The sequence below is a fragment of the Meleagris gallopavo genome, chromosome 7 (genome assembly GCF_000146605.3).
Source record: "Meleagris gallopavo isolate NT-WF06-2002-E0010 breed Aviagen turkey brand Nicholas breeding stock chromosome 7, Turkey_5.1, whole genome shotgun sequence".
Classification (NCBI taxonomy): domain Eukaryota; kingdom Metazoa; phylum Chordata; class Aves; order Galliformes; family Phasianidae; genus Meleagris; species Meleagris gallopavo.
Window position 1 is genome coordinate 22,262,669 of NC_015017.2, and position 27,076 is coordinate 22,289,744.

Consider the following 27,076-nt stretch of genomic DNA (forward strand, 5'->3'; position numbering starts at 1 on the left):
AGTAAAATAATTAATTGTAAGAGAGTTTAAATAAATTTATGTTGGACTCAATTAATGAAAATCCTTTACATCATTAGTTGACTGGAGCCTTGAGAAATCTCAGGTTAGTGGTAGAGGTTAGTTCATAATTTATATATAACAATATAACAATCATAGTTGTGTGTATCTCTCATAATTAATCTCCTGTTTTAATTTCAAGATTTATGGGAAAATCACATTAAGGGGCTAAAAAACTCTAAAAGTCAAATTAAATCTTATGTAAATAGACATATGATGAGGTACATTGTCTTCTACTTTTTTTTTTCTGTACAGCAACTGTATCTGACTTGACTTGGTTGTGGAGTGTGGCCACATTCACCCTTTTCAATATCATTTTCAACAAAATCTTATTGTAAAATCCTATAGGTATGAATATCCAGTGCTCTAGCAGCCACACATGCATAAATGCCATCTACCTCCTGGGGTAACTGCCGCCCACTTCAAAGGAAATCCCATGTGCAGAAAGACATTTCTGTAGAGCTCTTATAAAATATTAGTTTCTTTATTAGGAAGATAATGTTGCCTTATGATGTCTTTGTTTCTATAGGCTTGTTACCACAGCTGATAGGTGTTGCTCCAGAAAAGGCTATTAAGCTAACTGTACGTATCTTTTTTTTTTCCTGACATCTTTTTGTTTGTTAACAAACACAGGATTTGTTTCCTAAAATGTGTGAAAGATGACCACTTACAAGCACTCTAATAAATATGGGTACAGATGTACTTGATATAGGTTAATAAGGAGGAAGGATACCTTTAAATTGTGTGTAACGTATTGTATCTTCATTAGGTTAATGACTTTGTCAGAGACAAATTTACTAAGAAAGATGGTTCCATTCCACTCCCTGCAGAGATCCTTGCTGGAGGCTGTGTAAGTATCTATCCTGTACTGTTCATTCCTAGGAAAAATTGATTCTCAGTAATGTGCAGTACAGTTGGAATGACAGTTATGTGTGTGCTTTGCTCACTTGAATGTAACTTTTTTTCCAATTTACAAGAACTGGAAAAGGACTTTTTCTCTTTGGGAAAGCTCCATAATTCTGAGTTCCCTTGGAATTATGTGTTTTAACAACTTTTGGCCTACTATATAGCTTTCAGTTCGTGGTGTTTGTATTCACAGAAGAAGCTTCTGTGACTGACTACATTCTGTACTTTTGCTTAGAATGGTGTTCAGGGTTAGTTTGGAGAGAGATAGTTAGTCCTCAGGAATGGATTATAGGAATCATGAGTTTGCTGCTAGAAGGAAAAAGAAAAGAAAAAAAAAAAAGCAACTGTTTGTTCATGAAATTTTCAAAAGGAAAAGAAACACACTCTTTAAATTGTCATGTGTGATTCTCTTGTTTATTTGTGAAAATGTGAGAAAACTGAATGATGTAGGCTTATCTTGCCGATCACAAGTTTGAGTGAATTTTCAGTTTAAGTTACTTCATATAAAGGTAGGTACATTACTGTAGATGCTAACTACATCTGTCGTGTAAATGTAGGTAAAAACAAATAATGTTTTCATTGAGATTGAGAACTCTAATTCAGTGGATATCCAAGCAAGCTGTAAATGATTGGAATTGGTGTTGATGATAGGTTTTTGGTTTTTTTTTTTTTGTTCATTTGCTAATTTCATTTGTGAGATTCACCAAGAGCTGTTAAGCCTATAAAATGTTTAAGTTTTCAGTTAGTTTTCTTTTGTAGCAGGGAACACTAATAACTTCCAGTTGAGTAGGCTGACAAGCTGGTAGAAAACCTCCTCAGCTTACAACAAACCTGGGGCAGAAAGGTTGTTGACCTCTGCAAACTTTTAATTCAAAGAAGCAGCCCTGAAGGGAGACTGCTTATAGTTCTGCCTGATTGAATTTGGCAGCCTGGTACATGTTTGAGTCTTCACCTGTCAGTGTATAAAGTTTATTTTCTGAGAAATGTGAGAAAGCAGCTGTGATGTATAGCTAGCAAAAGACTAACCTTTCTTTTGGAAAGCACATACAGATCATTTATAACAGAAGCGAATACAATTCGTTAGTATTCTTCTCTGTTATGATTAAATCCACTGTTTAAATCAAACATCTCATACTCAGTTACTATTTTTACATTGTTTTATACTGAAATGATAACATTAAATCTGATCTATTTTACAGGCTTTTCTGCTTCTTGATAGGTACTACTCCTTTTTCAGAATACATTTTTATTGTCTTACTGTGGTGAACATACAAAAATCAGGGAGAAATTTTAGTTTCGGATAAGCTGTCCAGACACAACCCTTTGTACTAGCTGATTGTTGAAGCTGGTATTATCTTCCAAAATTATCACAGAATTGCAGGAGTTGGAAGGGGAACTCAAGAGATTGAGTCCAACCCCTGCTCTAAAGCAGGTGCCCTACAGTAGGCCACACAGGTAGACTTCCAGACAGGTCTTGAATATCTCCACAGGTGGAGACTCCACATCCTCCCTGGGCAGCCTGTTCCGGTGCTCCATCACCCTTACCATAAAGTAGTTCTTCTGCAGTTTGTATGGAACTTTCTGTGTTCAGATTTTAGGCCACTGCTCCTTGTCCCGTTACTGTGCATCACCAAGAAGAGCCTGACCTCATCTATTTGCCTCCCACCTTCCTTTAGATATTTATTAACATTGATCAGATCTCTCCCTCAGTCTTTTCCCCAGGCTCAACACACCCAGGTTACTCAGCCTTTTCTCATACGGGAGATGATCCATGGCCCTTTAGCATCTTTGTGGCCCTCTGCTAGACTCAAAGTAGATGGGAATAGTTTTTTTCTTTTGTTGTTCCAACCGAGAGTATTTTAGATAAAGTTGGCCTCTGTAGGGCAGATACTGGGGACAGTTTAGCAACCTCAGGGTTGTTTTAATTTCTTTGCAGCCTTGTTTGGATTATCCAATAATCTTACCAGCTGATGACTTTTCTATTTGCACTGATTTTATTTTTTATGTCATTTTAGCTATTTAACTTCTTCCTAAATACCAGAATCATTAATATCAAGCACAGAAAGCTTATTCTAAATGTCTGAAAGGATTAATTAACTGAAACAGTAGCAATATAACTGTTTCTGTCCTCTTTCTCCTCAGTCTTTTTCATCCTCAGTTTGACAGCTTTTTTTTTTTTTCATGTTGACTTGCTTGCAAATAGTGTTGATCTTCTCATTTACTGTATTCATTGTGTTCTGCTTTTTTACAAAATATTGTGAGATAACTGACAGTAACATCCAAGGAACTGCCACTAGCAACCTTAATCCCTTTCAATGTGCTGGGGCAGACAAGCTTTCTCTTCTGGAGATATTACTTTTCTTCCTCATCTTTCCACAATTCTATTTCTTCTCTCTCTGTTAGCCCAAAATTATGAGTTGCCATGGCACTGTTTGGCTTTTTTTCTATCCAAAATTGTTTCCACCATCTGGATTTAGGTAGCTTGTGGCTTCTTAAAAATGTCTTGGCAAATGTTAATAAATTAGCAAACTCTCAAGTAGGTAGGAAGATGGGATATGTTGTTATGCTGATAGTATATTATAAAAAGAATACATTCAAAAAGTGCTTTTCACCTCATCATAACCTCAGAAAAACCAGATTATTATACCTATGTGTGTAGCTCTCAGAGATGTTCTTCTTACTACCTCTGACCCTCACTTGTCTGTGTTTAGCATTGACTCTTCTCCTGGTTAACAGCAGTAATGTTCCTTTTCATCTTTTCTACGTGTAATGGATGGGCAAACTGTTTTTTAGGTGTTTTGTATGAGCAGAAACCTTCCACACTGTTGGAGACCTACCTTCTTGCAAACAGTGCAGAAGCACATTGTGTGCAGCACTGTCCACAGTCTGGAATCACAAAATTGTGGTGAGGAGGCAGAAGCAGCAATGAAAGTAGTGCAGCAAACCTAGCAAATTCTCCTCTCTGGATGGCACTGCTGTATCAAAGCCTATGTATGGTATTATAGTCCTGTAAGACCCACAAACGGGGACAGCTAAAACCTTTGATGTTAGGATGGTAGTGCTTCCAGGCAACCTGTGTATGGTGCTCAGCATCCTCAGCTCTGCAAGAAGTGCTGTATCATCCTGCAAAGGGGCAACCAACAAAATCACAGAATCATAGGGGGTTGGAAGGGACCTCCAGAGATCATCGAATCCAACCCCCCCTGTCAAAGCAGGTTCCCTACTCCAGGTAACTGCATTAGGAAGCAACTACATTAGGAAGATATTATTTTTTTCTCAACTGCTGTAAGATTTTGGAATAAACTCCTATTCTCAGTAAAAGGGAAAATCTTAAATCTCATAGCTGTTACCAGAGACATCCACCCAAGCACTGGCCTATTTATTACAGTCAGCTGCCTGCCAGTCTTCCTTACTGCAGGGCAGGGACCCCCCACAGTCAGCCACTGCCCTGTGTTTCTTGAAATGTACCTGCTAGCCTCTGGGCAATGTAAATGCCATTGGGGAGTGCAGGGTCTGCTCTGTCAAAGCCCAAATATTCCCAGCTGCTCTCAAGTTGTGGCTGTATTGGAAGTCTGCAAAACAACTGCATGGGGCAGCTCAGTTACACCAGTCAGGTCATACCTGTCAAGGAAAGGATTTTAGTCGCTGATGGATGAAACTGATATCCTGTCTTCCTACCTTCCTGAGAGCTTGCTGGTTTGTTAATCAGTAGCAGCACTATCCACACTTGCACATGTACAGATAAAACAATTTATTTCCTTACTGTTACTGTAATTAATTGAACTTCACTGTAATTTAGTGATTAGCATTTCTGCCTCTGGAGTTTTCAACTACCATTAGATAGTAGGGAGACTGAGTTAGGCTTTGGTGATGCTGTCCTGATTCTCGACAAGAGCTGGGGAAACAGAAAATTCATACCTAATATGGATAGTGCTACTCAAAGAAACTCACCTGCATGATCCATGTTAGGCTAGGTGCTGTAGGGTAACTGTTCATCCTCAGCTGAGGCATATAAGTTGACATCTAATGTTGTATAAGTGATTTGTAAGTACTGTCACAGTAGATGAAAATGCTGTAATTTTGAGCTGTAGTTCCTATGATTTACATTGGAAAAAATAGTTTTTTCCATCAATGGAGTGTGCATGGGGCTTAGCATTTCAAGTGGATGAATTCCGTTTAATGTGAAAGATACTTCCGATTTGTGCTGCAGATGTGGGGTGCCAGAAGGAAAGGGCCTAAGAACTCTTCTTGAAGGTGTAGGCAGTGCATCTGTTGGTGATTAGGAGTGGGAGATGTGTGTGTGTTTGCCTATACATATAGAAAGAGGTGCCAGAATTTACTTGTCAGGATACTGCTCTTCAAAGTCTTGAAGATAGATACTTTATATCTTTTCATATGCTTTAGGCAGGTAAAGTTAGGAGAAGAATTAAACGTTGCTGCTTTGCTTTCTGTTGCAGACATTTAAACTTATGGAGAAATGTACTGTTTAGTAAAAGAGACAATTAGTTTACTGTGAGTGCACGAGCTGTGGAAGTTTGTCCTTGAGAAAGAAGTGCAAGTTCTTTTGATGTGTTTGAAGTAGGCTGTTTTAAGTAGCGTCTTATTTTAGTTGCTTCTATGGGATATGGTTGTGGTCCAGGATGTGGTGGTTTCAGAAAGGAAGGAAGGAAGGAAGGGCTCAAAACAGGCCTCTCCCCCTTTGTAGCATATGCCTCTGGGTGGAATTGGAAAGGGCAAGAGGTCTCATGTTGCAGGGTCATTTGTGTATTTCCTTCAGCCTTTGGCATGTCATGAGGCGTTTGCTGTGGGATCTCAAACTACATCTTTTCTCTCATAACCTTTGCTGTCAGATTTAGTTCTTTTATTTGCTCCTTGTAGAGTTATTTTACATGACATTAAGGTTAAGTAGAAGCTTTTATTACTGGTATTTTTGATGTGTATGAATAACCTCCATTCAGAAACAAATTTGTCAACCTTTTTTTAAGTGTCTGTTGTAATTTAAGAGTGAAAGAAGATTTTCTTGGGAAGAAATCTAGATTTAGTGCACCTTCTGTGAAAGAAATTCAAGGACCGTAGTGTGTGTATATGTCTACACATGTATTTAAAAAACATAGCTGACAGCTGAAATAAGGTACTTTGAGAAAGAATGATGGTGATTGCCAATGATTTGCACAGAAGCACGGAGATTTGAATTGCGACTCTGCACACCGCCAGTTTGTTTTTGGTTTGAGAGCCTTTGTATCTTTCTCTTCTGCATCCCCTTCTGAGGCATTTTAGATGCTGGGGAACCCAGGCAATGCCTTTCTTCTGCCTCATTCTTCATCAGACACGCAAACATTTTCTTAAAAACAAAACAAAATCAACAGCCCTCCCATACACTTCTTAAAAAGCACACAATAAAAAAGTGATTTTTCTTATGTTGTATGTTGTCTGTATGTATGATGTGATAGGGATCTCATGCGTTCACAAAGCTGAATTTGGTGTAGAACTTTATGTGAGTTGAGTTGTTCCTGTGCAGAAAAGTTTGCTCCAGACATAACCGTATGAAAGGGTTAGGCTTGGGCAGGAGCCTATATTGCTGATAGGCAGCATTTCAATGTGTGTCTTGATGGTTACTGCTCTTTAAGAAAGCTGGATATAAGAAGTTCGTCAACACCGAATACACAATGTTCAAAACAAGGAGCTTTCTAAGAGGTTTTCTACTGATAATGTAAATTAGGGTTTTTCTTATGTTTTATTTTACTTAGTCATCTGCTTATCTAACTACTTCTACTACTTATCATTTAACTACTAATATTGTTATATATTAATCTCTGTTAACAGCATAAAATTGTTAACACTTTAGTACTACTACTAAAATATGAGAAAATTATGTTTAGAGTCTTATCTGTTCATTTGTGCATCAGAACTGGGCTGAGAACAGCAGAGGGAGGTAGTTGTGCACCTAGGGGAGGAGGAGGCTAATTGCAGGAAGGTTGAATTCTGGGCAGAAAATTGAGATGTTTACCAATTGGTCTATTTGTGTTTCTTTGGTGGGTGTTAGGCAAATAGCAAGTTTATTTTGGCTGCTCTTCAGGATGTGCTAATTTGCAACAGATTAAAAATAAAAAATAATAAAAAAATTGAATTTCATGTATGTAAACAAAGAATGCATATTAAATAGGCAGGTAGCAGATAAACTTTTATGACACGCTGTATTGTGTAGTAAGAGTATTCTGATTTACGTTTTATCCAGAGTATAAAAAAGAATGTAGGGAAACTATAAGCAGTGGAAATTGTTTTTCTATTTAATGTAATATGGAAAAAACATTGGTTATTGTTTAACAGAATTTGCCAGATGAGAATTACATGTTTTATTTATATTGAAAGTTTTCCAAGCGGGACAGCCATTTCTTCTTACACACATAGATCTGTACTAACTGGAAAGGTAACATGGGAAGTAAATAAGGTTTGAAGAACAGTTTTGGATGTGAGTGGTGTCAGGGAACTGAGAAAAGTGTTTATGCATTAAGTCCAGGAAAGAGAGAAGATGGGGTCAGTTTGTCCAGTCTGGGAATGCCAACGGTCTTCCAGACCGTTGCAGTAAAGATAGTTAATCAAAAGCAGAGGTTGATCTGCCACTCTTTGTGTCAAGGGTTTCGGATGTCTGTACTGACTGAGGTATCTTACACTTGATCAGTGAAGATTTTGAGACCTCCATCGCACAGCCACTACCAGAGTGCTCAGAGTGTTCCTTGTTCTCTGTAAGAGCTATTGAGGTCCTTTTCTCAAATCTAAAATAAGTTTCCAACTTCTAAGATGTGCTCCCAGGCAAACCTCAGTGTGGAAGATGTGCTATAGCAGAGACATAACAGAAAGGATTAGTGTTAATTAGTTCTGAATCAATTGGGGAACACCAGGAAGCGGGATAGTGAACTGACCAATTATTTTTATTTATATTTATTAATTTTTTTCTGCACACGCCCTCAGTTTTACAAAGACAGTTTCTTTCCTGGGCAACCTAGAAGTAGAAAAAAGAAACTTTAATTACAGATGTTGTGCATCTTTTTCTTCAGTCAAGTGTGATGGGTTGACTGAGTAGATCAAGACTATGAGGGGCTTTCAAACTGAGGAAGAAATGCTTTTTGAAGTTGGTTGTATTCAGGTGGCTGCATTTTAGAGAACTGTTTTTAAATGGACAATGGTGGTTCAGAAAGAAGGGGAAGAAGTAGTTTAGTAAAATTCAGCCGTTTTGTGCTGAACCACACACTTCTCCAGATTTCAAGTGGAATATATACCTACAGTGTACCAAAGAGAAATCTGTTCGTGTCATGTTAAATAGGTGCTCCTGAAATTAAACTGTCAGATGGAAACTGAAACGTACTTCTTTGGAAGTCATTGGTTGAAGTGCAGAATTTAAAGGTGCTCTGCAACTCCATTACTAGGAAGAAGGAAGCAAGGCAGTCCTTCAGGCCTGCTAACAGAACATTTCCAGCATGTGGAATGCCATGCTCAGTTCGAGAAAGATAGGGCTCCTGTTTGTATCTAGTATCATAATTTCAAATGTTACTCTTCCTATTTAAATTTTATATTTTGTTTCCAATTAGGAGAATTATGGTCTACTAAACAAAACTCCAAACACCTTTTCTAATTATTTAAAATTACACCATTAAATGCAAATTTACTTTTTGAACAGCATCACCACTAAATGCTAATAGCATGTCTACGCATTGGTGATGGATTATTATTAAATAAACATAAGGTCTTCTTTGTAAGCATTTGATGCCCTAGCAGTGCAAGTCTAAGAATTGTTGTAGGGTAGTGTTTAGTGCAGTAGCTGATAGATTTTTGTGCAGTCTCATGACTTTTAGAAAGTGATGTGAAGGAGAATTGCAGAGGCAAACCAAATCACTCCACTTCAGTGGAATATAAACATATAAATGTAAGAATTTGAGTGAATCAGAATTCTGTACAAAACCACGATTTCTGATGTGGGCTTTTAACCTCCAGACAAGTGCTTTATTAACTCTCACTCATGGGTTTTTACTTGAGAGTATGAGCCAATGCAGTGAGAGGTGAAGGCACTCTGCACCTTGCAAAGTCAGCATGTCACCACACGCTCCAGTAATGCAATTTGCTTTCTTTTTCTTTGGGTTTGCAGGCAGGAGCTTCCCAGGTCATCTTCACTAATCCACTGGAGATTGTAAAGATTCGGCTGCAGGTAGCGGGAGAAATTACTACAGGACCCAGAGTCAGTGCCCTCTCTGTTATGAAAGATTTAGGCCTTCTTGGTCTCTATAAGGTATGTGTTTCTGCTCTGAGTGGTTTCTTTATAGCTCTGCTAACCTGTTTTATGTTAAACTTTTACAGTGTTGAAACAAAGACTGTGTTAAAAACAAAGAAACCTTTTGAATTTAGAACCAATTCCTTCCTGCAGGGCAGCCCCACCATGGAAAACTGAAGAAAACCCACTTCTGTATTAATGGCAGTGGGATACATAAAAGTACTCCCCCATTCTGTCCTCTGGGCTTTTATACTGAGCTACAGGGAGTCCTGTATTGCAGACCTGCTGGCTTCTAGTACCGATAATTTCATTTGGTGGGATTTTGTGAGAAGTTTCTTTACCTTTTCTGTGTGTTTTTCTTACACTTATTTTGAGTCTCCGTTATCTCTATTGTTATCTTTGCAGCAGGATATTCTCTTTGTCTTAATAATTTGATGGCAGCGAAACAGTGGTGTAGTTTAGTAGGATTCAGATTTTTAAGAAGTTAAATGGTGGGATTTGTCAATAACAAATTCCACTTTAAAAAAGGCCATACTATACTGTACTTCAGCAGAGTGCCAGTCAACAGATTCCTTCCCTGCAGGTACACTTACTACCATCATTACAGATCAGATGTAATGGAGCAGAAGCTATTAGTTTTCTTAAACAAGAAATAGTATTTCTTGCTGAATCTTCTGCCAGCACAAGGGGTAATACGTAAATTCAGCACTTGTATTATCTGTGCACTTACAAAACATTGCTTTGCCTGATTTGTCATAGGCCTGTAATAATAGTATAGAAATGTGCAAATTTATTTCTGGAGCTGAAGCTTTTGCTTGGAATTCGATAAATCAGATTAACAACCATTACATTTCCCAAAGATCACAGATGTTTTGATACATGGGACAAAGTTGCCATTTCTCTTTGCAGTAATTCAACAACTGAGCTTACTAAAAATTGTGCAGAAATAAGGATTGCATTATCTTTTGTGAGTAACTGCACAAACACATTTTAGAGCATAAACTATCTGCATGGAAATGACTGAGGGCACGAGATTCTCTGTACCTGGAGTCCTACATCAGCCACACCGGGTTTGTAACAGGTGCTGTCTGTTCCACTACATCTCACTGCGGAGGGGGACAGGTTTCAGCTGGGCCCATTGTGTGGAGGCTGCTGCCTGGAGTATAGGGTACCAGAGTTCTCATTTGGAAAGGATGTTATTTTTGTAACATGCATGCTTTCAGGGTATATGGATGAGATTTTTTGACATTTTGCTGGTTGTTTGAGCTTTGCACTGAAGGAGTTATTTTTCAGTTAGTAAAAGACTGATGACTGGAGTTACTAAAAGAAAAATATTAAATATGTTTTGTTAGGAGCATTCCACTGGTTTTACAGCATACAAACTTCTTTTAAGGCATTGTTTTGTGCCAGGTTTTGCCAGGAGCTGCTTCTTACAGTGTTCTCCTCACTAAAAACCTCCCATTTTGAAGTGGTTTCCCTTTTTGCTGCAGCTTCTTTACTCGGCTACGTGATCATCTGTGCAGAGCAGTATGAGGTGTTACAAACCTAAATGGTATTTTAGTAATGATTTTGAGTTTGATGGAAAGAATGGCATGCAAGGACTTGTCTCACTGCCTCTGTGGTTGTGGGTCATTGTGAGAAAGACGGGCCTTGTTGCTTTCTTTGTCGTGTTTGGACACATCAAATATAAAGGGTACTTATCCTAGGTACTGATGTCAGAATTATTGTTGCATAGTTCTTAATAAACTTATATGTGAACCTTGAATTATCCTTACTCTAGAAGCCTGCTTTGGTTTTTTATTTGAGTTCAATTCCACATCTTCTGTTTCCTGAATTAGTTTATTTTCTGTGTTGTTTACCTGGTAGATCAAGAGAGCTGATGCTTCCTGGGCTCTGGATATCAATTTTAACCTTATTTACAAAATTTATTTTTATTACATCTCTTTTCTGCATGACAGGGTGCCAAAGCATGTTTCCTCAGAGACATTCCCTTTTCTGCAATCTACTTTCCTGTTTATGCTCATAGCAAACTGATGCTCGCTGATGAAAATGGCCATGTGGGAGGGCTTAATCTCCTTGCAGCTGGAGCCATTGCAGGTAATTTTTTTCTTTTAGTAAGTAATATTTAATATTCATTCGGTAGCCCCATATAAAGGAAGGGTATGGTACTATTGTGTCTGATTTAATCTAAATTTGATCACTGTTATCCTTAGTGGGAGGCGATGTAATTTTGATGAGAACTAATTACATTTGCATAATGTGGATAAACAGTGTAATGCAGCTCAGCAACTTGTAGTCAAATTTGATCTGTCTGTCTCAATGGGGTTTTACTTGTTACTGTGCTCTCTGAGTTGAAGGCTAATTTGAATCTTTGATGAACATAAAATGAGATACCATAAGAGCTAGGAAGAAAATGACTTACTTGGGTTTGGATTCCTGAATAGCTGAGAGGAAACTTAGTTCAAAGGCAATTGCCAAAAACAGGGCATTATTTTGTAAAGAAGCTGAGGCTGAAGAATCATATTGTGAAATGTAAAATATTTTAAAGGCTTCTCAAAAATGTTCAATACAAACAGAATAAGTGATGGTGATCGGTAAGTTGTTTTTGGTAATTGGCACACACTGTAAAATACTGGATATAGGAATTGTAGTGATGGTTATTTAAGAGGGTGCAGAAGGGCAGATCCTGTTAAGATCACCAGAGGGGAAGCCACAGAACCGTAGGAATCATTAAGGCTGGGAAAGACCTCTAACTGCAACCCATCCCTGCCATGCCTTTAACCATGTTCCTTAGTGCCACATCTCCACAGTTCTTGAACACTTCCAGGTAGCTGCAGCCTCTCGGTTGTGAACCAGTGTTGTCTTCTGTGTAGTTTAGAAACCCCCTTGGGTGGGATGGGCTTTTGTTACTGGTTGCAGCTGTGAGGATTAGCTGTATGTATGTTCATCAGTCGTGAGCAGCCTGTGTGTGAGTTGGTGCAGAGCTTGGCTACACCTGCTCTTTGCCAGTTGGGTCTTTTCTGGTGTCAGAGGGAAGAGAGAGACCAGCTGGGAAACCAGTAACACAGCTATAGCCCAGATTACTCTCACATAATGCAGGGCTGTCTATCTTGCTGCACTCACAGAAGTACATACAAATACTATCAACTTCTTTCTCACAATACTCATGTTCTAGTTTTAGATTGTGAACTTCAGCTTCTCCTTGCTTAGTTGGTGTTTCTGGGTCAGTCAGATACTAAGTAATGAGCACTATTAAAAATGTGTTTAAATCTCATAGGCCTGGTTTTTACAGCTTGTACAGGAATCCGCCTTTCCAAATGCACATTTCAAACTCCTAATTGCTTCATCTATTCCTGTTATGCATGCGCAGCAGGGAAGAGCACACACTGAACATACCTGCTTGCAAGGGAAAATCTATGTATGGTTGCCTTAACTACATTGTTCCCATTCACTTTAACATCTTCTGAATTATCAGTGACACTTGTGAGTGTATGATCCCCTATAAAAATCAGTGACTTATTATACCTTTATTTCAATATTAACCAGTAGTAAAAGTTGTACAAAATCAATTTCAAAATTCCAAATGAGTCAGAAAACTGTTCCTCTTTTCACGAGGATGAAATTTTTACAGTATTCAGAAGTATTCAGAAATGCCTTAAATAACACAGGTTTTTACTGTGGAGTACATTTCTGAAAACTCTCCTTTCCTTTGACTGGAAAGCTGAGAGTGGTGCCTTGGAAGTGGAGATATGCTCTTCCATTGAAGTTGGCTAACATCACGCTGCTGGTACAAAGCAGGCTTGTAAAGCACCTTCCTTGTCCTGTCTTTTCATGGCTTGCCTAATTGAAGCAAGCATCCTACAGAACAGCCCAAACAGCAGTAAAGAAATAATTCTTTAGAATTGGTATTTCAAGTAGTAGTTTCCTTACTAACACCTTTAACACGTGGATGGATGGGATTCAAGTTCTCAGGTGAATTGTCTATATAATTTGCAAAATATTTTGTAGACTATGCAAATAAAGTAAAGTGGCACAGTTGAGTTTTGTCACAAACCTCCCTTCCAATTTCATGTATAACATACACGTGAGTTTAAAAATGCTTCATCTACTTGATGGGACGTTGAGAGAATCGCTGTTAATATTTCACTGTTATTATTTTCTTTACTCTCAGCTACAGCCTTTAAGCTTGGAAGAAATGGAAGGATAACACCAACAGAAATAATAGCTTCAAGTATAAGAACTTGCATTTTTAGTAACGTCCACTTCTTGCAAAAAAAATATTCAAGTTTGCCATCGTATCTTTCAGTTAGAATTTCATCTTTTACAGGAATCTTTGTGCAAATTAAATGTGGTTTTCTTCTAAAAGGTGTACCTGCTGCTTCTTTGGTAACCCCTGCTGATGTCATCAAGACAAGACTGCAAGTGGCAGCTCGTGCCGGTCAGACAACATACAGTGGAGTTATTGACTGTTTCGGAAAGATTCTAAGGGAAGAAGGCCCTTCGGCTTTTTGGAAGGGAGCCGCAGGTGAGAAATGCATATTGAATATTGTGACTGACCCCACTTCTCCAAATTAGTACCTGCTGCTGTTCTAGAGCAGTATTTAGAAGGCCTGATTCCAAACAATGTAACTTTGTTTTGCTACAAAATGCTCAGCTTCTCTCCTGAGAAACTCCCTTTTGTTTAACGCTGCAACTTGCAATATTCAACAGCTCGCGTGTTCAGATCTTCACCCCAGTTTGGTGTTACTTTGGTCACTTACGAACTTCTGCAGAGGTGGTTTTATGTCGATTTTGGAGGCATGTAAGTCAAACATTTGCTTTTTAACTTGCAATAAATATCTGCAGAGTTCAAAAGTCTTACTTTTTTCAAGCACGGCACCACTTAAACTTGGTGGTTTTGTGCAGCAGTTGTAGTATGAGCCAAATGAGCCCCTCAACCTTTGGTAATTAAGAGAGTGGAGCTTAATTATATGCTACTTCTAAACAAGTGAAGAGATTAAAAAAAAGAAGTATGTATTTTAATACATTCCATAAAATTCATATTTCTAGTGTAGCAAGATATTTTGTCCTTCTTACCTGTGCCATAGGAAGTTAAAAGCTGGTCTCACTTGCCCATTAAGTAGTGCTGTGAACCACCCCCACCTTGTTTAAATAGTGGAAAAGCTTTTCTCATTTTCTTTCTTCAAACAGCAAACCTTCTGGATCAGAACCTATACCGAAAACTCGAATTTCAGATCTTCCTCCTGTTAACCCCGAACACATAGGTGGATACAGACTTGCTACAGCTACATTTGCTGGTATAGAAAATAAATTTGGTTTGTATCTTCCCAAGTTTCGATCTTCTGGCACTGTCTCAGCTCAACCAAAAAGTAGCAGCTGAATCCCAAAGACACATTTCAGCCTCTGGAAGTGATGCAGTGCTAGAAATTCACAAGAATAGTACTGTATTTTTTTCCAGTCAGCTGCATGTTTTTCTTGCTGAACTGAGATTGCAAATCAAATTACTCCTTTCTAATATTGATATATACACATTTACCTGTTTCTGAACTAGTTCTTGCACATAAACTGACTAAAGCTTTGGGTCTATGCCTTGTTTTTAACCAGTGGCATGAATGTTTAAGCCTAAGCTTTGCCTTGCACAGCTTGCATTTAATGTTACTGTACATATTGTACATCTTTGTACAGAGACATCATGGCATCTCTACACATTTATATAATGGATATTGCAGTTTGAAATGTACAGAATGTTTGGAAGGCTTTTTGTTAAGACTCACGTGACAATAAAATATTTAAAACCATTTAAGTCAGTTCACTTCTTCGTGGCTACAGAGATGTTGTCCAATATGATTTTTCTTCTCTGCAGATTTCAGACTAAAGGTTAAGGATTAGATGCAGCCCTTTAATGAACGTACGGTGCAGTATGTAGCCTCTGCAGGAATGCCATTTACTCTGACCTAGTTACAGCAAACGTATTAAGACGCAAGGTGCTGGCTTGTAAGTATAAAAGAACACAGTACTTAGATGAGCACATGCAGTGTTTTATTTTACAGCACTATTTTGCAACAAATAATTCTCCCAAAGCACATGATAATACTAATTCTCTAATAGATCTTACCTCGATGGTAGCTTATTTAAAATATGAAACATTTGTCCATTATTAAAAGACTCATTTTTTTTTTTTTACAGGTTTTATTATTTGGAGCATTTGTCTTTGAGTAGCAAATTGCACTAAAGTAGTGCAATAGCTCTGGTACTACCACATTCAAAACCAAAACTACAGGGGATAGTACAGGGGAACTAAGAACAGCTGTGGCCAACTCTCACTGCTGAAATGCATGTCTGGGCAGATCTACATGATCTCCTGCACGATCTAGGAAACCAACCTTTTAAGTGTTTGACAAATTAATATTGAATATTACTTAATTCTGATGTCTTTCTTAAGCGAAGTGACATGGGCTGTGCTTCTGATAGTGGAGAATGAAGTATTGCACAAAGAATAGAAACAACACCCCACCTGCCCAGCAGTTAGTATCTGATTTCAACTACTGTGTGTGAAATAAATAAATGCATAATTGTCCCTATTAACAAAATTCCTTCATCTTCCACTCAGGAAGCTTCTATTACTGTAGCAAAATAGAACTGTAGTCCATCTACCCAAGTGTCCAAATGCACAAAGATTCACAGCAGGAGGACAAAGAACTCCAGAATGGAGAACTTTCTGTAACAGAAACTGAAGGCATTCTGTATTTCTAGGAAGTTTTTATCACTGACAGACTAAGTGACAATACATCATTTGTATTTTGTTATATAAAGGCAAAAAAAAAAAAAAAAAACAACAAAAAAACCCCAAGAAAGCTCTTCTCATAAACAGAACCGACCTTCTAGACTGAGAATAAATTCCAGTTGGGCAGAATGCAAAGTAAAAGGAAAGGAGAAGTTTGAACTCTCCTGGTTTATTTTTAAACTTAGGATACAGAGAAAAATGCCTGCTAATGTAGTTTTTAAATCCAAAATGTCAGAGGAAATTGTGTAAGTTTCTACAGTCCTAAAGGAAGTTACTACCCACAGAGTCAGGGAGAAGGTAGGTGGGTTTTCAGCTTTTCTTGTTTAAGTATCACCATCTCCAGTCTTTAGTTTTACAGTTTTATAGTTTCTTTCAGGGTTAAACATCCTGGGAAACAGTGGGCCCCACTGGTACAACTATTACTCAGTCAGTAGCCACTATGAAGAGTTTTAGTTGGCGTGCGAAGAAGCAGCTTATTAAGAACTGAACTTCAGTTCTAGTTTGTAATGAAGATAAAGCATCTTTTCAATGCTGAATAATATTTAGTGAGTTAGACATTACAATACTCTGAATCAGATGTTTGATCTCCATGCTGTAACATGTATATAACTCTAAGTGTTTGGGTTTTTTTTTTACTGTTTAAAAAAATTACCTACTTGTGCAGTTCTGTAGATCCAGGCCTCCTGGGAACACTCTTTCCTTTATCTGTATATTTTGTTCTTTTTTCTCCTAAAGAGATACAGACATGTGAAGTACCCACTGGCATTTAATCTCAGTCACAGCTTGCTGACTGACTGGATCAGTTCTGGAAGGCTTTCCCATGTGAGAACTCTCACAGCTTTAAAACTGGACAGCGCTGCTCCCAGGACGGTCATTTACAGTAACTGGCACCACTGTTGGTCTCTTAACTTTGCAAAGAGGGTTTTAAGACTTGCTTTGATCTGCATGTAACCATTTTCTGAGTGAGGAACACAAGCAGGAATACAGAACAATACTGCTAAGTTACAAAAAGGTTAAAATTATTTAGAACTAAATCCATATGATCTATATGTTTCAAGTCTGAAGGAAACATTATTAAAGGAGAACCTTCTATTTTTAAGTATTATTGTGCCTAAGGGGTAGAAATCACCACATGATGTGCCTGTTCTTTATGTAGTTCATGTATTTCTCAACCAAACAGCTACTGTTGTAATACTGAAGAAAAGATACAAGGCAAATTTCAAACTGAACAGCATGACTCTGTACTGGAAATAGAGGGTAGACTTCGGGGGGAAGCATACAGCCTTTCAAATCCACAGAAGAAGGGAACCTCTTTAAGACAGAACTGCTGCTATTGCTGTCAGTATCTCTATGAACTGCTTGTAATGGAACTGAAACAAAGATACACTCCAAAACCTAAGAAAAACTGCAAACAAGAGTAAGTTTCTGAGTAAGCTGGAAAATAAACCTGTATCCCACTTGTGAGCGTAAAAAAAAAATCTCTTCTGAAAAATCATAGTTTGTAGCAGATTTATAATGAGAGAAACAAAACTTGAATTGTTCTAACTTTGATTTAGAGTCCTAAGCTGTCACAGGCATCAAACATGTTTAGTGCTCAGTTGGTACAAGTCAGAATACTTTAAATTAGTAAAAAAAATAAAATAAAAAAAATCCTCAAACATTTGTTTACCTGAAGCTAACAAAAATAAAAGGGGGAGAAAGATGTTTGATGGGAAAGCTTACAATATTCTAGGAGAGGTTTATTAAAAAATACAGCCTTTAGCAGAAAATGTTCTATTTCCAAGCTGTTTAGAGGTTTTTGATTCAAGAGATGTTAAAAAGCAGCAAGAAAATTTTTCTTTCTCTTCATATGGGAAAAAAATCAGTAGCAAGTTTGATGCTATGAAAATCAATTCAAAATATAGCTCATCATGCTTCAGGAAGGGAAAAATTAACAAGAGTGGCCTTCCTTGTTTTAGCCAAGTACCACAGCGGGAAGCGAAGGCTTGGGAGTACAAAACTGACATGTGCAGTATAAGTGAAGGCAGGCAGCAGCTCCTGGGAACGTTCTACTCTAAAACTACTGAAGGGAGACAGATTGGGGGTCAGGGCAGCTCATATAATATTTATTTATGAATCAGTTTCACCCTTTAATGCGCCAATTCAAAACAAAAGAACTTCTTATTGTTATTAAATATGTATTTCATCAATTCTGGTCCAATTGTCAAATGAATCGTAACTACAGACAAATTTTATTCACTCGTATTACTCACTACCAGAGTCTGAAGCTTATCTCTATATAAGCAATGAAACTTACTCGGAACTTACGCATGCATATCCACTTGCAGTTTGAATTAAAGAACCCTTCAGAAACTTACTACCTCATAAAGTCTAATCTGTGTAATATAGAAAGTTTAGTTTAGAAACAGAACTTGTTTAGAAACAATTTCTAATCTTCAGAAACATACTGTTTATAAAGTGGAGATTTCAGAAGCTTAACAGCAAATTTACACCAGGTTAGTGTTTCAAAAGAAGTTCCTTGCAAAGTCAAAGTTAACTGTATTAAAAGTTACATAAATCAAATAATGTGCTTGTAAGTTATATATAAAAAGTCAACAATGCAAGATCTGATTTTCAGAGATCATAACACGTTTTCCAAGTCCATGGTTGAATCCACATATTCCTTCCTTAAGCTATTACTGACACTTGCTTATATTTCTAAGATTTGCATCAAATCATTCACAAGTCTACCACCACTGCCCATTTTTGGAGATCTATGCTGGGATGCGGGTTGCAGCTTCCTCTTCTGCATCAGCTCTGTTGGCATTTATTTCTGCCAGTGTTCGGCCAAACCGCGTCCACTCGTCACTGCGAGGAACTGCAATTTGCTGTGGACAAAGATAACATTATTTAAGTTCACCAATATATACAAACAGCTCGTTTTGAACGGCAGAATTCATAAGTAACATTCAGAAGAGCTTCCAACAGAACAGCTTACCTTTCTTAGTGTAAATTCTAAAGTAGTCAAAACATCAACAGCTCTAACTAATGAAAACAGCAGAATTTGAGAGTGATGTATTAAGTATGCAATGATATCGTGACAAGCTTGCATGAGACTGTCTCTAAGAAAGGAGATTATTGCCACATCTGCACCCAGTCGACACATCATGTACTACTGCAATACGCACGCTCACGATAGCAACCACTTCCCTACAGGATGAAGTCAAGACTGCTTCATTTCAAAACTTTTTATTCAATACTCCTCAAACAACCGTTTGAATTTACGTGAACCAGTTATAAAGAACATAAAATCCCTACAAACAAAGCTGTTAATGGTTTCATCCTATTTCACCAGCCTGAAAATTAGGTATTTAGTTTCCGACTGGTGTAGCTGCCAGAAGGTATGCTGAAAAGTTATAACAGAATATGTGAAATAGGCACATAAAGGAAATGTTATTTTTTCCCCCTCTTATCACAGAGAGGGAAAGTTAAAAGCAAGTTGCAAAATGCAAGTCAAATAAAGTTGATTGTTCTGTAATGCACTTTGCACAGCACATGGTATACGTACCTCTCCCACATCATATATAACTATTTGGCCCTCTGAGTCACCGACAGCAATCTCTCTCCCAGTATGCGTCCATCTCACACGGTTCAGAGCAGGATTGCCCTCTACAGTAATGCTTGCAGTTGGCACCTGTATTCATTTGAAACATACTATTAAAAATGCACGGGGATTCCCTCAATCGAAGACTACAGAAAATACTTCATCCATCAGCATTGTATCAAGCTGGACTTTTCAATTTACACAGAGTCTGTAGGTCTCAGATGACTCTCAATGGCCGTATGCTATCACTAATGATGTAACCAAAACAACAACCCTCTGACTTTATCAAAATGCACACCTGCACTCCTGCCATGACACAGGAGCCATTCACCTTGTAGCTCTGTGAGACAGCAAGGAAGAGTCCTGGAACTTCAGGCAAAACTACGGACACAGGGCAGGGATGAAAGCAGCTGCCTTGGCAGCCCAAACCCAGACCAGAGGCTACAACTGGGTAACTAATTTAAAAACCACGCACTGCCCTATGCTTTTAGAGAAGCCCTCTTTCTTCTGTACGCACTTTTGTGAAGGTGAAATTTCTAATTGCAGAGTATGTCAGAATTATCCCTTGTCTATCTCTAACAAGTTTAGTCTTGGAAAGGGTTTACACTATGGGTAAGTTCATAGCTTACACCAGAAAACCCAGGCACTCCATCCTCTAAGTTTAGAAGCAACTTTTAATTTCATTGCAGTTATTACTATGGCAATAGCAACGTGGCACTAAGAACAACAGTGGTGTCCTGGTGGCAGGTTTCTTCAGACTGTTAAGCTGTAGGCTGCCAAGGCCACACTGAGGAAGGCCTGAAAGTCATTTTCACAATGTGGGCTGGTATTAAACCAACAGATATTTTACATTCTTGTTATGGTTACAACAATTTAATTACTGCCGCCACTCATAACGACCAGTCACTGGAATTATTACCTTGCAATCAAAGTAAAATATTCATTAGGCAGAAACTACTGGAGCTTCAGAATATTTAAGGACAAGAAAAATACTTCCGTGAACTCTTGTCACTTTTTTCCAAGTGCACAAACAATTTTCCAGCTATATTTGACTGCTAACTTGATTGCCTCACCTCAGTGTCATTGTTGAGATTCCACAGGTCAAGCCGGCCCATCCCATCCACACAGGCAAACAGGGCAGGGTGCGTTGGAGACCACATAACATCATAAACATAATCTGAGTTGTCTTCAAATGAGTAGAGAGGTTTGTTATTCTGAAAAAAACAAAAAACAAAAAACAGACATAATGCAATATCCCAAGTCTGCAATTCAAATTCTGTCGAGTAAGACAAAACACAAAACTTATCAATAACGTAAAAAAACCAAACAGCCTCTGCAAAAAGCAGCCAGAGACGAAGTGCATTATCAAAGACATGCTTTCCAATGCACAAAGTCTCATCGTGGAAGCTAATATAAAGAAATCATTAGCAAGCCAATACTGTAAGAGATTTTAAACTTAACACATTAAAAATCTCGTACATCAAGAAAAAGCTAATTCAGTGACAGTACTATGTTCCTCAGGAAATCAGCACAACAGAAGAGGAAGTAATTCCAGCAAGATGAATACTATGTGTGTCAATTGCAAGTCTCTAAATGCAGTTTGAGATTAGTTTTGGTGCTGTCTCCCAGTCCTCCACAAAATTGTAGCAAAACATTTGTCTTATGCATTAAATGAAGTATCTGAATTTAACAATGATTTGTATTTGATTACACTGTAATCATTGTTGATAACAAAAGGCAAAAGGATGAACAGAATGGATCAGAAGTACACAAATGATGTACAGTCTGAAAGCAAAGACATCTTTATGTTGTTAACTAGTTTTGTTCATCAGTTGTCTTCTCTTTGCAGTAAACCAAAAAAGAAGCACTAGGAATCAACTGGACTGCTGGTAGGGATCTGGAGAGCTTCACACAGTTTGTCTTCAGTTTACCTAAGTTTCCTGAGTTGAGTAGGTTACATTATAGCACCACCTTGTGTCAAGGACTATGAAGAAAACCACTGAACTATCTATTATAGTTACCTTCGTTGTCCAAAGCTTTACTGTCCAGTCAAAAGAAGAGGTGACAAAAAGATGTGAGAAGTCTACAGGTCCAACTGCTGCATGGCAGTGGATACCTGTGATTGGTCCCTGGTGTCCTTCAAACATCTCACTGATTCCAGCTTTGCTGTTTTAGAATATATAACCAAAGTTAATTTCTCCAGAAACCATACATCTGCAGACAGAGATAGCACTGAAACGCATTTTAAATATAACCTCGAGAAGATTTTGCTGCTTTGAATGGATGTTTGCCCAACTGTAAAGGCTTAATCTCAACAGGCTCACAGAAGACCAGGCTTGAATATTGACTTTAATTTCAACATCTCTTTTCTGCTCTCCTTAAGTGCCAAAAATAGACCATGGGGTGCAGAGACTCATTCAGCAGGTACCAATCCACTCATGTTTAACTGTACTGTTTCAAAGCAATAGCTAAAACTTTGAATCATACAAAGAACCAAATCCAGACTCAGGAACGAGCATAAAACTCCCACTGACTTAAAAGAGGAGCTGCAAGTACACCTTGTGGACACATAAGGGTTCAGACATAAACCAGTAACAATATATCCCTAATAGTCTTCTATCAGAAGTGATGAAAAAAGAGGGGGGGAGGGGGAAAGATGGAAAGAATGTTACACAGAAGTGATACAATTTCAGCTATTCTGGAACCAAAAAGCCGTGCAGCAAGGGTGATGTGTATTTGAGATGAAACCTGGACACTCAGTTATATTTAAGAAAGCAATTGATAAGATACAGTCAGACAATTTCAAAATAGATTGAACAGCAGGAGAAAAGCTAGCCAATTTAAGATTTGTGCGTGATGCTACTGTACAATTATCTACAGAACTGATACAAAGTTTGGAATGTTCTGCTACAATTCAAATGAATAAAACCTCAGTGACCTGCGCTGCCCCCATCACTGCAAACAACTCCTGGCCAATGCAGAGAGCATAGGACCAGTTCTGTAATCAAACTCCTCCTGGTTTTAATGAAGCTCTTGGAAAATAGCATGCACAAACAGTGCTATTTCAAAGACTGTCAAGAACAAAGACTAAACGTGTACTAGAAACAATTTTAGCGGTGTAAAGCATACATGGTCTCATCATTTCACAGCTTTTATTTCCTTTGAATAATTAAAAGCTTTTATTCACCTCCCATGACGGCATGCAGTATAGACCAAGCCTTCTTCACTTCCAACAACAAAGTTGTTGACATCACCAATTGGGAAGGACATGCAAGTAACAGCCACAGCCTTGGACTGTTTGTGAACCAGCTCCATGCTATCCTGTAGTGAAAAGATCAGTAACTTGCTTTAAAATGTATGAAAGAGACACTAACAGTTACAAAGTCATTTAGATTTCTCTAGATTTGTTGTTCTACTTAAGTAGAATTGTGCAAGAATAAGAAAGTTCTCTCTTGTGCTAACAGTGAATATCATAGAATCACAAGGTTGGAAAGGACCTACAAGATCATTTAGTCCAACTGTAATATAATTTTTACAACGTCCCACAGGGCAGAAAAGGCATTTTATCCAATACCTACTAAGCTTAAGTATAAATGTGTATTGTGAAAATGTTTATTAATTCTTCTTACATTCATTAACTTTTTATAAAGTATTTATCTAGCATAGATGCTATACATACCCAAACTTATCTTACCTGTGGCTGGGAAAGCATGTCTAGGCTCCAAGAGCATATCTTCCCATCGGTTGAGATACTGATCAAGTTATGAGCATTCTGGGTCCCAACAACATTTACACAGTAGACTGGATGCTAAGAATTATGAAATAGTGTCAGAAAAAGGAATTACAATTCTAGTGCAGTTAATACACTACAAAATATACAATGTCATTTAATGAAAGAGAAAAGGTTGATCACAGTGTAGTACAGAGAATACTCCCGTTCTTCAGTGATAGCACAGGAGAACACAGACAAACATTTAAGCATTATCAATCAAGTGCACCGGACAGAGTTTCCTGGAGGTTAAATGCATCCTAACAAGAAACAGTCTTTGTAGATATTTCACCCCCTACCGTGTGAGCAGCAGCTGAAAGTGGAGTTCTCTGCACTGGAGTTCTCTTATTGCTGCGATTATCCCATAGCACGATCTGGCCTGAGTATGTGCCACCAACCACCAAATTGGGATGAAATTTTGCAAATGTAGCTGACATTACTGCTGACTGAAAGGGGAAAAAAAAAAAACAAAACAAAAACACACAAAAACCTATCATTCACTGATGCTACATCTAAAACTAAAAGAAAACCTGACCAGTAAGTTCTTTACTTTGATTTGATATACTATTTCATTGTTCTACCACATGTGGATTCAAAAACATTCTGTGAACACCCGTAGGTTCTTAGTTTTAACTTGCATTCAGAAAATGAAGTCCTCTTTTTTTCCCACCCCGTTTGTATAAATTCATATTGCTCCTAGCATGGTTTGTGAGCAAGAGAAGATCCAGTAATGTAACCAGTAAAGTTACGTTATTCATGTTTTGCCACAGTCTGGGGTCATTTTTTCATGAACCTACAAATCTGTCTCGAACATAACAAAGCTACTTTTGCAATCTGGGCTTCGACAGTAATCTGACAACACTGGATTACATTTTGTTTCAGCTATGTAATTTTTCATAAATACAACATTTTGAAAGTAAAGTGGCTATTTCAGACTTGAGATAATGGAAGAAATTTGCAAGATTTTATCTTTCTGCATTTATTGAGAAACCTCCATCTGCCTTTTTCATTTGCAACATGTGTTTCTAGTTTCCATCCTTGCTCCATCTCCTCAGGCCATCTTCATTTTATTCAGTAAATTAAGCTCTAGTAGTATACAACTCTGCGCAGTCTCCTTACATACAAACCTTCTTTGTGGTTCAGCCATTACACAAGAAGGTTTTTGGGCTTTCAAGTAAATTAAAGTGGGTTCTAAAACAAGACTGAATTCTGAATGATGTTAGAAATTCTACAACAGAAGAATGTTTCTAAGCTGCGTTCTTTAGCTATCACCATCTGTTTGCAAATACATGTGGTTAAAGTGAATGCCAGCCCCATGAAATAATTATGTTGACAATCATAAGGAAGGTAGATGTCCAAGCTCATCAGCATAAAATCTTTATTCTCACAAGACAGAACTGTACCTGGCAATGAAAGACATACTCTGGCGTAGTTTTCTTGTACTTCATATTCCACACAAGGGCCACTCCGTCAGGCTCATGAGGTGCATCCTCATTGTTGTTGTAAGAGGCAACAAGTAATTCTGGGTACTGAAAAATGAGAAAGATTTAAAACGAGCAAGATGATTAGCTAGTGGTCCAGACAATCCTAGAATCTTTGTTCTGTGCTGCCAAAACAGGGATCAAAGAAAAAGAGAAACAAAAATCACCTCATATAAATTCCTGTAAGAAATGGCATCAGTTAAAACTGCAGTTGTTACAAATTTAGCTCATAAAACATTATTAATGTGCACATAAAATTCTTGCTCTTTTATCTTAATCTACTTTTATGTGTAAAACCTACTACTACTAAGTGAGCTCTATTTTCTGAAGCTAATGCTCAACTTTGAAAAGAAGAGCATAAAGGAACAACCAAACATGCTGAAGACTTTCTCTTTATAATTCAAAGATTCTACTGCTTTTTACATAAGATGTAAGTTCTTTTTACTATTTGCAAACCATGCACGATTTAAGAACTGTTCTAAGGAACACATTTAGAAATACAGCGTATTTCAATTCTACACTCAGAAGGTTCAAGTGGACAGAACTAAAAGAACTTAAATATGACTGTATAGTTTTTTGTTTTTTGTTTTTAATTTTACCTGAGACGACCAGTCCAAACAACAGACAACACGATGCTTTGACCAACGTTCATCAAAAAACTGCCTATTTAAGGACAGTTTTGCTCCTGCTTGAATCTCCCTGTGAAGGCAATTAGGGAATGTTCATCTCTGACCACTTTTTCAAGCAAAAACGTTGTACATTCACAGTAAAGCATTCAGCGTTCACATTACCCTTCTTTGTCTTCTAAGTCTCTTCCACTGTAGTCAAAGAAAATATTGATTTGTTCAGAAAGGGCTCTTTCAACAATCCTTGTAGAGTGGTCAAAGAAACTTAAAAACTCTTCAGAATGCAAAATTTGTTGCTTTTCCTCTTCCGTAAGTTCATGAGGGGCAGCTGGAAAAGGATTACAGGCTTTCTATAACACATACTTTCACAAATTCTTTCCAAGAAAGGGAACTAGCAAACAAAAGTATTTATCACAATGCACAATGTTAGAAAACTTGTTTCTTAACATCCATGTACTTTATATTAAGTCACACAATTTAATTTCAACTCAGTGGAGAGGTTAAAATATATTAAATATTTTTCTTTGTAGCACAAAATGCTGAGGTGAAGCGTACCTTCCTCCTCCTCTTCCTTTTTGAATGTTTTTACTTCCTCAGGTTCGACTAACGGCTTTGGTGCAACCACATCATCTTCTTCTTCCTCATCTAAGAAAAAAGTACGAGACTGTCAGTGGTTTTAGGGAGGAACAGTACCATTCTGTAGGAATCTCAACATATAAGAGTGGTATAATTTAGCTTAAAATGGCTCTATCTATAAGATGTACCTCCCCGTATAACATCATCTCACGCACTGCCTGCAGCTGGATTTTAAATGCACTAAAATACATACCTGTATAAACTGAAAAAAGACACAACAAATTGTAAAGAATCCAAAGTGGAAATCTCTCTTCCAAGCATTTATGATTCCACACAACCATGTGGTTGATGCATGTTCTGTGTAACATGCTGACACATTAATGCTACAGAATAAAGAAAAATCAAATGTCTAAAATAGTCTACAGCACAGCTGCTGACTGGGGATCTGAAACCATCAGTCTAATGGGCCTTTCCGCGGCACAAAGATGGCTTACATTAGCTTTCAGGTTGCTACTCTGAGAGGCAAATTTTGCTAAAGACAATAACAGTGATAGTACATTTTTTCTGTCACTGTAAAGGTGAGTCTCATTATCTGTACCATGTTTGGCAATGAGGACTTCATAGCAAAATGTGTTTTCCCTAATTGCAATGAATAACATACAACGTTAACGTTCGGGAACGCTGACAGGACTTACAGCATTTTCTGCATTTCTGCATTTTATTTTTTGAATACCGTAAACCAGAAAATAAGTTTAAATTACTTTGTGTTGTGGAATACAGGCTTCCTGGCTTTTCTTCATCCACTTTCCCCATATAAGCTTCTGCAAAGACCGTTTTTATCAGTTAAACAGCTACATCACCTGTCTGTAAGGGAATAGCAGCAGGAGTCTACTGCATGCCTCACCACAAGTAACAAGGCAGTATTCAACATGGACTAGGTTTGTTTGTTGCAGCCGTCTCCCTGACCCAAGTTCAGTTACCTAACAACAACAACAACAAAATCCACGCACACATAAAAGAGAAGCAAAAAA

The 27,076-nt window shown here is 37.8% G+C and overlaps 2 protein-coding genes across 2 annotated transcripts; one reads left to right on the forward strand and one right to left on the reverse strand.

The window, feature by feature from the left end:
- Nucleotides 1-318: 318 nt before the first annotated feature.
- Nucleotides 319-15,027, forward strand: LOC104911731 (calcium-binding mitochondrial carrier protein Aralar1-like). Its single transcript, XM_010713744.3, has 7 exons — nucleotides 319-639; nucleotides 827-907; nucleotides 9,104-9,244; nucleotides 11,185-11,323; nucleotides 13,593-13,751; nucleotides 13,937-14,027; nucleotides 14,417-15,027. Exons 1-7 carry the CDS (start codon nucleotides 556-558, stop codon nucleotides 14,604-14,606), a joined length of 885 nt encoding a protein of 294 aa, XP_010712046.1. The 5' UTR covers nucleotides 319-555; the 3' UTR covers nucleotides 14,607-15,027.
- Nucleotides 15,028-15,243: 216 nt separating this feature from the next.
- Nucleotides 15,244-26,136, reverse strand: LOC100540901 (cytoplasmic dynein 1 intermediate chain 2; the record flags this gene model as incomplete). Its single annotated transcript, XM_010713834.2, has 11 exons — nucleotides 15,244-18,877; nucleotides 19,558-19,683; nucleotides 20,667-20,807; nucleotides 21,615-21,759; nucleotides 22,781-22,914; nucleotides 23,288-23,401; nucleotides 23,662-23,808; nucleotides 24,766-24,891; nucleotides 25,443-25,542; nucleotides 25,635-25,797; nucleotides 26,025-26,136. Coding segments are annotated over 11 exons (1,422 nt in total), but the record flags the coding sequence as incomplete, so codon positions are not given.
- Between the last annotated feature and the right edge of the window lie 940 nt (nucleotides 26,137-27,076).

What these genes read in the sequence shown, in the direction of transcription:
- LOC104911731 (XM_010713744.3), top strand. Translation starts at nt 556, where the DNA reads ATGTTGCCTTATGATGTCTTTGTTTCTATAGGCTTGTTACCACAGCTG. An exon ending in AGATCCTTGCTGGAGGCTGT is followed by an intron (nt 908 to 9,103) that starts GTAAGTATCTAT and finishes TTGGGTTTGCAG; the next exon opens with GCAGGAGCTTCCCAGGTCAT. An exon ending in GCCTTCTTGGTCTCTATAAG is followed by an intron (nt 9,245 to 11,184) that starts GTATGTGTTTCT and finishes TCTGCATGACAG; the next exon opens with GGTGCCAAAGCATGTTTCCT.